The sequence below is a fragment of the Eptatretus burgeri genome, chromosome 5, assembly GCF_056783735.1.
Source record: "Eptatretus burgeri isolate ZD-2024b chromosome 5, Ebu_testis_v1, whole genome shotgun sequence".
In the NCBI taxonomy this organism is placed as follows: Eukaryota; Metazoa; Chordata; class Myxini; order Myxiniformes; family Myxinidae; genus Eptatretus; species Eptatretus burgeri.
Window position 1 is genome coordinate 93,756,990 of NC_140965.1, and position 13,888 is coordinate 93,770,877.

The window sequence follows — 13,888 nt, forward strand, 5'->3', positions numbered from 1 at the left end:
GATACCAGGAAAAAAGGCCAAAAATGGTCAAACGTTGATGCCATTGAGTTAAAAGAACAGAATAAGGTTCAGATCGTGTCAGGTTTGTGGGACCTCCAAGGTACGGAGGGCTGTTGGTGGGGGTCTTGTCAAGGGGGGATGTGTGGTTGATGATGTGTGTTTTTACCCAAGTCCATGCCCCCTCCCTCGATGGGAAGAAAAAGAAAAAAAAATACAAAAACTACAAGAAAACAAAACAAAAACAAACAAAAAAAATTCATTAATTAAAAACTTTTTTTGCATTTTCATCCTTGGATTTGTGCAGATGGGTTGGTGTGGTGTTCGTGCAGGCATGATGGGCTGAATGGCCTCCACCTGTGTTGGATTTCCTTGTTATTCCTTGTACGTCCCACATCGGAAACCCTGATCCCGAGCATGACACAGAAAATAGTGAATCGTCTCAGGATGTCTTCAGTGTTTGTCCTTGTAATGTACTCAATAGACAAGGGTGAAGGCTATGAAGTGGGAACAACAGGTTTAATTCGGACACGGGCATAACACAATATAGCACAGCATCGGAACATGGGCGGGTCACATGACTCCGCTCAACCATGCTCTGGTGCCCCCACGTATGCATGCATTATCATAAACTACTGATACATCTTATCTCCCCCCGCCCCTTTTTTTCAACAAATCAAAACGCCCAGGAGGCCTACAGGCATGAGCTGATCTTCTAACTAAGGGCTAGTGGAGGGCTGTCCTTGCTTGTGACTGCTGTGGGTTTCCCAAGAAGGGGTGCAGGGTCGGGAAGGAGTTCAGGTACATTGGTGGGTGAAAAGCTTTCATGAGGAAACACCTCAGGTTCAAACGCAGGGGGGGGGTTTTGTTTTTTTGGATACAATGTCGAGGCTCGTGTGAGCTAACACACAACACATGGCAAGTGGGGCATGAGACAAGAGGGGTGAGAGAGGGAAGGACAAAACAGTGGGGAACAGAGACATTAGATTTGTGGAAGGGAGAGGGATAGGGCAGGGTACATGGGGTATACAAGATGGACATTACAGGGACATTCAGGAAGGAAAGTAGGGAATTTGAAGGAGCTGGGTTGGGGTGGATTAACGGGGGTAGAAAAGATCGAGGATTTGGACGTGGGGCTGTAAAAGGTGGTGGTGATTAGCTCTTTTGAAGGCCTGGAGGGAAGAATGAGATTGAAGAATGGGATTTAACTCCCCCACTCACCTTTCTCCCACCATTCACCCCCCTCACTCACCCTTCTCAAAGTTGCCTCCCCTCTCATCCACAAAGCTGCTTCCTTCCCTGCCCTCTCACCTCCATCTCATCACTCCACCTCCTCAAATCCTCAACTGCCTTCTGCCCCCTCTCTTGCCCCCCCTCTCGCCCAGCACCACAGAGCCTTTTCTCCTCCTCATCCGGTCCCCTCCCCGAGCTATTCTGCAATCCCCCACACTCTTTCAACAACTCTCCTTTCCTCCCCCTCCCCTCATACTTTGTCCTACCCTCCCCCTCCCTCCCATCCCCTGCACCCAAAGTCTGTTCCCCTCCCTCTTCATTAACAGTGTGGACCTCAAAGTATCTGGGGCCTTCGCTCAAACCTTTCAGATCTTTCCATACAGGTTGCCACTGACAAACCAGACATAATCTGCCTAACAGAAACTTTCCTCCTCAAGACGTCTCTGATTCCCAAGTATCTCTCCCTGGTTACCCCCTCCTCCGGTATGACAGACCTGAGCCTCGTCCTGGTGGAGGAATTGCTCTCTTCATCAAACACTCTATTCCTCACTGTCCATGCACTGCCCTCACTCCTCCACACCCCCAGGAATACCTCTGGCTAGGGCTTCCCCTCCACTCCCACCTCATGTTTATATGTGTACTGTACCGTCCACCTAACAGTGATGACTCCATTTACACCTCACGATCTGAAAACATGGACCAACTTCTATCTTCTTATCCAAACTCTTCCTCTTATGTGGTGACTTCAATTGTCATCATGCAGGTTGGCTAAGTGTGGGTTCCTCTCTCACCTATCATGGCTCTTCAGCAACAGCTTTCTGCGACTCATTGGGACTGACTCAATCGATCAATTTCCCGAGCCGGATCTCAACCAATGGTGCTCCATCTTTCTGGATCAGATTTTGACAAATTTCCCTGAAAATATCTGCTGTTCTTTCTCCGCTCCAATCAGTTCTTCTGAACACGTCCTTGTCAAAGTGGACATCTCTCTGGCTGTTATCAGAGAACCACCTCACCGCCGTCGCGTGTGGCATTTCACTCAAGCCGACTGGCAGGGTCTCCAAGCAGCTATCAAACTTCTAGACTGGTTTCCCATCGCTACTTTCTCCAACATCAACTCATCCTGGGACTTCTTTCAAAGAAACTTGCTCTCCCTCATGCACAGATTTATCCCCTCTCGTGTTCAGTTGCCCTACCGTTCCTCCTGCCCTTGGTTCACTGAAGCTTGTGGCGAGGCAGTTGTCCTGAAACAACTTGCCTTTGCCTCATGGAAAGCAAACCCAACTGAGGGCAATCTCAGTTCCTTCCATAAAGCTCGGAACAAGTGTGTATCTACCCTCAGGAGAGCCAGAAAACAAAATCGTTTTAAGCTGTAGTCTGAAATCTCAAACCTCTTTCCCTCCTCCAAATCCTGGTGGCATCTAATCAAATCTGTTTCTGGTGTATGTTCCCCCTCCATCCCCTCCCTTACCTCAAATGGCCGCACTGCTGATACCGCACATGAAAATGCTGATTACCTAAACTCAGTGTTTGCATCAAATCTTGTGTCCAAAACCCATTGCTTTATGTACCCACCTTACCCAGTCGCACCCAACTCTCCCTGGACTCTGTGTCCCTTTCTTCTGACAAAGTGGAGAGCTTGCTGTCAAACCTCAACTCAGGTTCTGCAACCGGTCCAGACGGCATCAGCACACGTGTTCTTAAAACCTGCTTCTCTGCTCTTGCTCACCCTCTCTCTGTTCAATTCACCCTCTCATTTTCTCAAGGTCATCTGCCATCTGCTTGGAAATCAGCACACATTACTGCCCTGCATAAAAAGGTGTATTAACAGGTCCCTGCAACTACAGACCAATCAGCCTTCTCCCAATCTTCAGCAAGGTTACAGAATCCATCATCGTTTCTGACATTAAATCCTTCCTCTTGTCCAATGGCTTGATTTCCGATCATCAATTTGGTTTCAGACCAGGTCACTCAACCCTGCATATGCTGCTTCTGCTCTCCCGACAATGGATGGAGGTCCTCAATGCCGGACATGAAATCCGAGCCGTATCCCTGGACACATCACGTTCTTTTGACGCAGTCTCGCACCCTGCCCTGCTCACCAAACTCTCTTCCTATGGTATCTAAAGCCATCTCCACTCATGGCTCGTAGACTTCCTCTCCTGTCGCCACCAACGTGAAGCCCTAAATGGAGTTCTCTCGTCCCCTCTTCCTGTCCAGGCTGGAGTTCCTCGAGGCATCGTTCTGAGCCCTGTTCTTTTTCTGGTTTTCATCAATGATCTCTCGGACTCTTTGGAAAATCCTCGTTATCTCTTTGCTGATGACTCCACCCTCTGTCCTACCATCTGCCATCCCTCAGACCGGCAAGCAGCAGCTTCTTTGCTCTCTGCAGATCTGGGTAAAATCACAAACTGGTCCAACACGTGGAACATGCGTCGTGAAACCAGTTCCTTTACCACCTCAATGTTTCTGAATGAACCAATTTTTTACAATCCCCTCTTTGCAGCCATACCTTCTTCCAGAACCTTTACCCAGCATTTTGTAGGGTCAGACATCCTTTCAGTCCATAATTTGTTGGACTTTCAAAGAGAAATATGGAAGTCCAGTTACAAAATTTCTGCCCTTTCTGGTTTTAGGTCAATTCGTATTATTGGTCAGATTTTTCTTGCAATTTTAAGAGCATTAAATAATTTAGGAGTAGAATTCAAGAACCTCTTTCAATCTGGTAGCTTGTTTAACCAATACGCTTTCCCTGTGTTGCTTTTGAGTTATAATGGCAAATATGTACCTTTTAACTCGATTGAGAAAGATTTTACATGACCTTTGTGTTCATTACTTATGAAATGTAAAGATTTCGTAAGTATATTGATGACTTCCGTCATCTGTTTGTGTGTTTGTTTGTGTGTGTGATTGTTTGTGAGTGTGTTTGTTTGTAGGCACGATAACTCAAGAACGGAAGAAGTTACCAATGTCAAATTACACCACGTGATTCAGGAGGGTGAAGCCTAGTGCTGATTAGATTTTGGTCAAAATCGGTCAAAGGTCAAGGTCACAGTGAGGTCAAACATTCGATTTTTGATGGTTTGGTACAGAATCATCGTAGAAACTTCTGGTTTGCGTCGCTACCTTCTCTAGAGACAGCTTTTATTAGACAAGGTCAGAGGTCAAGTTGACGATTTCGTAAGTACCAATCTATGACTGCTTGTTACTTACGAAATCTAAAGATTTCGTTAGTATATTGATGACTTCCGTCATCTGTTTGTGTGTTTGATTGTGTATGTTTGTTTGTTTGTAGGCACGATAACTCGAGAACGGAAGAAGCTGCGAATGTCAAGTTACACCACGTGATTCAGGAGGGTGATGGCTAGCGCTGATTAGATTTTGGTCAAAATCGGTCAAAGGTCAAGGTCACAGTGAGGTCAAACATTCGATTTTTGATGGTTTGGTACAGAATCATCGTAGAAACTTCTTGTTTGCGTCGCTACCTTCTCTAGAGACAGCTTTTCTTAGACAAGGTCAGAGGTCAAGTTGACGATTTCGTAAGTACCAGTCTATGACTGCTTGTTTTATTTTTGCTGATTTAGTGAAAGGCCCTTTTGGTGTCCAATGGAAAGAGCACCCGTCAACCCTTTCAACCCTTTCTTCGCTTACTCTTGTATGGCGAAGTCTCTACACAGCTCCAACTTCAAAACGCTCCGGCGACTTGCCATGGAGATTAGTGCATTGGATTCTTCCCTGTAATGTTTTGTTGCACAAATTTTCCAATGAAATTTTGGAAGTGTGCTCTATCTGTGAGAATTGTGAAATGCTGTATCATGCATATGTTGAGTGCACATGACTTGTTCCCTTGTTTAAGTTTTTTTGCATGATATTTTTTTGAAACTGGGTTTTGCTTTTTCTTTTGATAAATTTATTTTTGGTTACGCTACATCCTCTTTACGTAAACCTGAAACTGCTTTGGTTAACTTTTTGATCGCTGAGGCGAAAATGTCAATTTATAAAACCAGAAAAAAGAAGGGGGAAAGTGGTGATCTTTCTGCTTGGAATATAATTTTGACTGACAGAACTTTAATTTCTTCTCGAATCCAGCTGGAGTACCTATACTGTAGCAGGTATGGGGAAGAGCAGGACTTTATTGATAAATGGTGTATGAAAAAGTTATTTGTTGTGTAACAAATGAAACACTTGTTTTTTCCTTATGATATAATCATGAATTGCTTCTCATGTTCTGTTTCCAAACAATGTTTCCTTAACATTTGTTTCTTCGTTTTGCAAATGGTTTGTAAAATTTAGTTTATACTTTTGTAATAAAAGGACATAAAAGTCAAAGTCTCTCTCTATCTCTAACAGCTCAGTCTCTCCATCATGGCAGCCGTGTGTGGGGAGCTGTGAGTACTGTGCTGTGTTGGTGTTTATCCTATTTCCTCATTTTCTGCTCCTTTGTATTCCTGTCTGTTCATGTGAGTTCAGTTATCCCTGTGATATTTCCATTGAGGGAGAGGGAGAGGGACAGGGAGAATGGTTAGTCTTTGTGTGCTTGGCCTAAATAACTCTGTGTTGTTGAGGCCTGCACTCTGCTTGCCATGCTTTGAAATATCGACATTCTTTGTCAGTTTTCCATTTCTATTTTTCTTTTATTTTACCTTCACCTGTGAATTCTGCTTGCGACAGGTTTTCCTTTGTTAGCTTTTCAAAATCTTTTTGATTTTGTTTCTTTGCAGCTCTGGCAAATGTTATTTTACAGAATAGCATTTATGAGTCACTTACCCGAAGGAATGGGGTAATAGTCAGTCCACCCGATAGGGTTCGGGTTGAGGACATGGTGACTGGCTTGGGAGAACTCGTAGGTTTTGAAAACGTGTTCACAGCCTCGAAGATGAACCAACGAGTTGTTTTTCTTTCCGAGGAGCGCTGTGTTGCCCAGGTGGTTGAAACTGGTTTGTCTATATCGCCAGACATATTTGTTCATGTCAGCATGTTGGACTCATCGGCGGTGAAAATCATCTTCTCCAATTTGCCTCCTTTCGTTAAATGCGAACAGATCTTGTACATTTTAAAACAATTTGGAATGGTGGTGTCTCGAATCTCTATGATTCCACTTTGTTTGCGTTCCCATTCTACAGTTCATCATATCGTGTCATTCCGGCAGCAATGTTATATTGTGTTGAAAAATAATGCCCAATCGGTCAATGCCTCAGCTGCATCGGTAGTTGAAAATCGGAACTACCAAATGTACATTATGACAGAGATAATGACGTGTTTCACTTGTGGTGCGTTCGGTCATTCAAAAGGTGCTTATCCGGCGGTGCATCAAGACAGTCAGACAAGAACATTGCCCCTAGTGGACAGATTCAGATGGCATCATGTCTAGATGGACAGAGCCGAATGTCGACCTCAGCAGTAATTGTGGCACATCGAAGACCGTAGCATTTTAACTTAAAAAGAGAAAGAAGACATCTCCGCTCATGATTCCCATGAATAGGAGCCGAGCACAACGCCCCAAAATGTGCCGGTAACCATCCCCGTGGTTATTAACACTAAACTCAGGAACCACAAACCTGCTCTCGTCTCACGCCCTGCTGAGGATGAAGTGTCTGAAGTAATGGAGGCAGAAGAGGTGTCAGCTGCTGGGGTAGAGTGTGTGGCTTCTGTTGTGGAAGCTTTAACTCCTGCGATTGTTTTTAAAACTCCCGCTGCGGAAGCATCAGTTACACCTCTAGTAGAGGATAAAGTTCCTGTTATAGAAGCATCGGCTTTGGTGGGTGAGATAACGAATGAAGACCACCCGGATTACTACTCAGGTGGAGCCTCGTCACTTGCCTCTTGTGCTAGTGGTGAAGTCTGGAACGAGCTGGCCATAGCTCAAGAACTAGAGGGTGATGATGATATGTCACCCATGGAAATTTTAAAGTTCCTTGAGGACACTTTTCAAAAGAAAAAGGTTAAAATTTTTCATTTCTTTCCGAATCTTTCTGGCTTTATAACCTCTTCAAAGCGTCTCCTCCTTAGGCTGAACCACTTAGTGTGACTGAGCCGCAAGTATTCCGTCTTAAGTGTGTACTTAAAGCTCGGAAAGAGTTGCGAACGCAGCCCAACTTCCCTACTACCTCATAAACATCCCTACATAGACAGTGCATGACATTTTCTGTTGTAACTTTAAATATTAATGGGGGGCATTTACCCCTGCGTAAGGCTCAGGTGAGCCTGCTGGTTGAACAAAAACGTTTTGATGTTGTTCTTCTGCAAGAGACGAGATGTATCTCTACGTGTATGAGTGAATGGACTCGTATAATGAAAGGACAGTGTTTTTTTTTTTCGTAGCTGGGCCTGTCCTCCTGCTGGGGTGGCTATTTATTCAAATCCTTCTTTTTGTGCACAAGGTGTTACTTTTAAAGTCATTATTAAAGGCCATTTAATTTCAATCAATTTCTTTCACAATGGTTATAAACACACTATATTAAATGTATATTCACTGAGTACTTTCACAGAAAGATTGGAATTTTTTTCCACAGGTAGAAATGTCCCTCACACACCTTGATTTTGATGGTCTTGTTTGTCGGACCGTGGGCTTTAATTGCACACTTTACCCCACTCTTGATCACAATGGAGAAGAGCCCCACCCACTAAGTACAGTGCCCTTGAAGAGAGCATTGTCCAAATTTTCCCTTATGGATGTGTGGAGGCTCCAAAACCCATCTGCACGGCAATATATGTGGTGCCGGTGTATGAATGGCCGGCTATCTATTGTGAGGCTGGATATATTTGATATTGACATTGGCTCTTTAAATGTTGTAGGCCATGTTGACATCGTCCAGTCTTCCTGTCGTCCCATGTTGACGTCGGAACACCACATGGTTGTTCTTCACATTCTTTCCCCGAACCGTAATCGCAGTGCTGCCCACTATACCTTCAACGTGAGCCTCTTGAAAGATTATGCTTTTCCTGTTGCCTTCCGAGTCTTTTGGAAAACCCTACTGCTGCGGAAGCCTTCCTACTCCTGTCTTGTACAATGGTGGGACAATGTAAAAACCTATATAAGGACATTTTGCCAGCAATATAACTCCTTTTGTACAAAAGATCAATCTGCGCTGCAGTCTCTTATCACCAAAGAAATATTGTCTCGACAGTCAAGCCTTCCAACTCCCAGTGCTGAAAGAACTGGTTCTCTACTTGCAAAGAAAAAAGCCCTCCTTGCTCAACTTTGCATAAAGCAGGTTCGAGGGGCTCTCGTGACATTACGAATGTAAAACTTGAGTTTCATTGATTCTCCTTCCAAGTTTTTCTTTGCTTTGGAAATGCGAACAAAGAGAAGCCAGCAGATAACCTCGCTGCAGACTCAAGGAGGTCGAACAACCCATGATCCAAAAGACATCAGAAGCTTGACAAAGCAATATTTCTCTGACTTGTATTGTGCCAAGAACACAAAAAGAAAAAAAAAAGGATGACAGGCAGTCAACCCCACCTGGTATTAATTCAACACCCAAGGGGGATTTGAACTCAAAATCCAAGGATCCCAAGCCCATCACCCTAACCAATAAGCAAACACCAGCCATAAAATAATTCCAACCCATCATTTTTGATGGGCTTTTATACTTGTGTTTATATATTGCTGTACGTTTTAGCTCCTCTTGTAGATACACTGTGTTTCTTCTTAATACCTTGCTTGTTGTTGCAAAATTTGCATTGGATGAATCGAGGAAAACTAAAATTGAAAATGACTGGTTGTGATGTTGTCCCCATTTTCAAAAAGTTGGTTTCAGCATAACTTGGGTTCGAATTTAATTTTTATGTTAATAATAACAGTGTTAGACTGTTTGAGGAAAAATGGTGTATTGGAAAGGTTTGGCTTTGTGGATGTAATTAATGTAAAAATCACCTTCTATCAATAACAATTGTGACCGAACAATAACGAACTCTCCCACATACTTTTATCCCCCTCTCTCATGCTTCCTTTTTATCCTTCTATATCCTTAGCTTAATCATCTGGCTATATATATATATATATATATATATATATATATATATATATATATATATATATATATATATATATATATATAAATATATATATATATATATATATATATATATATATATATATATATATATATATATATATATATATATATATATATATATATATATATATTCTTCTTCTTTCGGCTGCTCCCGTTAGGGGTCGCCACAGCGGATCATCCGTATGATCCGCATAGTGATTTGGCACAGGTTTTACGCCGGATGCCCTTCCTGACGCAACCCTGGTCACCTCTTATGACACAGGGATATGGTACACCTATTTTAACCGGGGTATACACCGGCCCAGTACACTGGTACTCACTTCGCCGACCTTGGAAGGATGACAGGCTGAGTCAACCCCCTGGTGTATTAATTCAGTGGTCCAACGGGGCTTGAACTCAGGACCTTTTGGATCCCAAGCCGCTGCCCTCACCACTGCGCCAACACCAGGCTATATATATATATACATATATATATATATATATCGATATATATATATATATATATATATATATATATATATATATATATATATCGACATATATATATATATATATATATATATATCGACATATATATACATATACATATATATATATATATATATATATACATATATATATATATATATATATATATATATACATATATATATACATATATATATATATATATATATATATATATATATATATATATATATATATATATATATATATATATATATATATATATATATATATATATATATATATATATATATATATACATATATATATATATATATTTACATATACATATATATATATACAAATATATACATATATATATATATATATATACATACATATACATATATATATATATATATATATATATGTATAAAACAATCGATGAAGCATGTACATATTATTTTGTTTCAAACAAGCATTTTGAATGAATGTGTAACGTCTGCTCCCCCCAAACAACCATTAAACCAAGATCAATTTCAGCTTGCTCATATTTAGGGAAATATTTGGACCATTCTTCAGACGCGATTCCTGAAACAAAGGGAAGGGCAACATGATGAATTTTCTCAATTAATCACCCTTTCAGATATATAATTATATACAGTGTTTCACAAATGTTCACAATCATGTCAGCAATATTATAAATGCAGAAAAGAGAAGTTTTCTTCAAGCATGCTCATGGACAGGTTCCTGAGCTCCGCAGTGGATTTTGTGAACTTGTAACCCAGATGCACCATGGTGTTATTGCAAAGAGTCTGGATGAGCTGGACCATGTCAAAGGAAAGCTGTGATCTCCAGTGGTCAGCAATGGTGGCTGAATTGCGGATTGTGGCATATGGATTGCTGTTACTGTGCTTTACATCATTGGTATTTTTCAATATCCATTTTTTCACTCCATTCTCCATGGGAATTCCGACAAACCTATAAATTTCCTTCGCTTTTTCTATGGGATTAAGGGAGAGGTCTTCATATCGCACAAGCATGTATTTGCCTTTAAGCCATGCGGGCGCGTTCATCACGGTGCTGATTGAACTCAGAAGGTCATCACATACAGTGGTCACAACTGATTTGTCCAGATTATAGGGCATCCGTCCGACTGCCTTCCACACTTTCCAAGAACGGAAACTCTCACCGAACGCTTTAATCCGTGATGCAATGATTCCTCGTGGATCCCGGACCAGGTGGATGATTCTAAGGTCCAAGCGTGGGTCTTCGGCCAGCGTCCTCAGGTCACCAATTTCTGGCATACGTACAATTTTGATTACGATGTTGGAAGTCTTTCGGCAAACTTGCTGAGCGAGAGTTAGGTTGAGGTTTTCACCACAATATTTTGAGCACGATTCCTCTTCATAAGTCTCTGTCTGTGGTACAGCACTGCAGACAGGTGGTATGCACATTGCTCTGCTGGCAGCTCGTCGGAAAAGAGCTAGTCTATCCACTTTCACCGTGTCATAGTTTCTGAGGAAGTGCACATCACAAAAGAAGAGGTTACGCAAAAGATCAGTGAATGCTCCTACCAAAGCACGCCGGCTTATTGTGCGGCGGAGTCTGATGCTAGAGTTGAGCAAGATTTTCTGCACATGGTACAGAGGCTCGAATAAGTAAAAAACATCTGATTGATGGTTTAACATTTGTCCCAAGAAGGATGATCCACTTCGGGTAACAGCAAAGACAACTATGTGTTTTTGACCACTGGTCATTGACGCACTCAGTTTGACCTGACGTGAGTAGTTGAGATTTTCTGTTGAGCTCGGTACACAGTTTATCCCATGAACATAACTGAGATTTGGAGCAATTTGCAAGTGCAGTGTGCGTATGACCGTGTACTGGATACCCAACGACGTGAGCAGCAACAGCAGTCCAAGTCGCCATGAAACTTCCATCGTTCAGTTGGTGATGACATCAAATGATCGAAGTCCTGTCGAATGAGGTGATGTGTTTATAATTTACTTGTCCTGAAACTGTGTATATTTAGATGAGGGTGTGCATCTCCCTCAGATATGCAATCAGCAGCATGGCAAAGCCAGAGAACTTCTGTGATGAGTCGTCAAACTGCAGGGATGAGAGTTTATCACAAGCGTTATTATAGAAATCCCGATTAAAACATCGCACTCACGATAGCAACTCGTGCACCGATCATCTTACTCACGATCGCTCCTTGCGCAGTGGTCATTGCACCGGTGATCGTGCCTAACACACTGACCACACCTCACTGACCTCACTGACTAACACACTGACCACTGATCACTCCTCACGCACTGATCATACCTCGTACAATGATCATCACACTTGCAATCGCTCTTTGAGCAATGATCGTTCTACTCGCAATCGCTCCCCGTGCATGATTATCCCGCACGCATCCACTCCTAATACGTGATTATGGCTTTCACATTTTCTCCTCCTACATGCTCATCACACTCACATTCGCTTTTCGTGTACGATCATCACAATCACTTTTTCACCTTGTGCACTTATCACTTATTTGCAGCTTGTGCATGATAATTGCATTCAAATTATTATCATGCTCACATTCCATCTTTGTGCTTGATCATCACACACGCATCCACTCGTCATGCATGATCACACTCGCATCCACTTCTCAGGTCCACTCACATTCGCTCCTTGTGCATGATGATCGTTCTCACATTCACTCCTTGCACATCGTCATCGCACTCGCATTCACTCCTCGCGCATAATCATCACACTTGCATTGACTTCTCGTACATGCTCATCACACTCGCACTCACTCCTTGTGCATGCTCATCGCACTCGGACCTCACTCCTCGTGCATGCTCATCGCACTCAGACCTCACTCCTCGCGCATGCTCATCGCACACTCACTCATGCTCATCGCACTCGCTCCTCTTGCATGATCATCAAACTCGCTCCTCTCGCATGAACATCACACTCGCTCCTCTTGCATGATCATCCCACTCGCTCCTCACGCATGATCAAACTCGCTCCTCGCGCATGATCATCACACTCGCTCCTGATCATCACAATCGCACTCACACTCACTCATGCTCATCGCACCCGCTCCTCTCGCATGATCATCACACTCGCATTCACTCGTTTCCCTGAAAATGCACTCGCACTCCCTGAACGCAAGCTGCCTGCACAGCTGTTATATACGTTGTACATTGTACCTGTTGTATACGTTGTCGTTCACAAAGCATTAAATGTGTATCTCCAGCAAAATTCCACTTCATTCTCAATCATGAATAAGTTGTGCAGCATTCTGGGGGAAGACCACTTTCCCTGTGAACCATGTATCAAATGTGCTCCCCGTTTACATGTAGAAACTGTGCGGCAAATTTATCCGAGTTATTCGAACTAAACACAAAACGTCGACATTTATAAAGATCTCATGATTCGGGCGAATGAAAAGGTGTGCACAGGTACTGCCGATGGACAAGTGGTCCCCAATATTATGGAATTAATGGTCACGTGCAAAGATACTTGAGGAATTCCCCCACACAGGTTCATCCAGAGTCCAGACTCTTACCCCGAGGGTTGCCTTGTTCCGTTCTTTCACTTGGAGGGTTCGAAAATCGGATTTACAAAACGTCTGATCCATCCGCTGGCGATCTGTGTCGTCTTCTGGCATCTCAAGACTGTGCTCATCTGAAGGGGGCGGGGCCACTGGAAGGCTGGTCAGGCTCCAGCCAATAGCAGTGAACCGCGATTAAAAAGGGAATCTTCTTCCTCGTGTTCTTTTGTCGATCGACAAGTATTTCAACTAATTACAACATACGTGTCCAAATATACAAATTATAGTTTTATATGGCTTGCAGAAAACGTCTCCACAATCAATCATTTCTCGTTTTAGGGGATTTATAGGAATACAATTTTTAATAGGTAAACCTACAGATAACAGATTTATAGTCTGCTTTCATTAAAGCTCAAACGTCACTGAAAATGAATGTAAGTCGTCAGACGACGCTTAATTAACACCGAGTATGAGCTGTAACAGTCATTAACGATGCGATTTTTGTTTTTTGCTTAAAGGAGCTGCTTGCCTTTATTTATACACATGGATAAAGGGATTAAACACCAGCTGCGTTTTCCGTTTTCAAAACAACAACTTATGATAAAGATGTTCAGAAACAGGAATGTGTGTCAATTTCAATAAA

The 13,888-nt window shown here is 42.5% G+C and overlaps 1 protein-coding gene and 1 long non-coding RNA gene across 3 annotated transcripts in view; one reads left to right on the forward strand and one right to left on the reverse strand.

Moving 5' to 3' along the window:
* The window catches only part of LOC147026972 (uncharacterized), a 6,274-nt gene extending 724 nt beyond the window's left edge, over positions 1-5,550 (forward strand). Inside the window, exon 3 of the long non-coding RNA XR_015058585.1 lies at positions 4,526-5,550. This is a non-coding gene — a long non-coding RNA (uncharacterized LOC147026972). The remainder of the gene's footprint in view (positions 1-4,525) is intronic.
* A 4,593-nt stretch (positions 5,551-10,143) lies between these two features.
* On the reverse strand, positions 10,144-13,556 carry LOC147026973 (carbohydrate sulfotransferase 1-like). 2 transcript variants are annotated; one of them, XM_085882922.1, is made up of 3 exons: positions 13,261-13,556; positions 12,902-12,993; positions 10,144-11,807 (listed from the first exon to the last, which is right to left on the reverse strand). In XM_085882922.1, the coding sequence occupies exon 3, from the start codon at positions 11,636-11,638 to the stop codon at positions 10,394-10,396; it is 1,245 nt and encodes a 414-aa protein (XP_085739048.1). In that variant the 5' UTR covers positions 11,639-11,807; positions 12,902-12,993; positions 13,261-13,556; the 3' UTR covers positions 10,144-10,393. The 2 variants fall into 2 exon arrangements, with proteins under 2 accessions (XP_085739048.1, XP_085739047.1); XM_085882921.1 differs by lacking the exon at positions 12,902-12,993.
* Between the last annotated feature and the right edge of the window lie 332 nt (positions 13,557-13,888).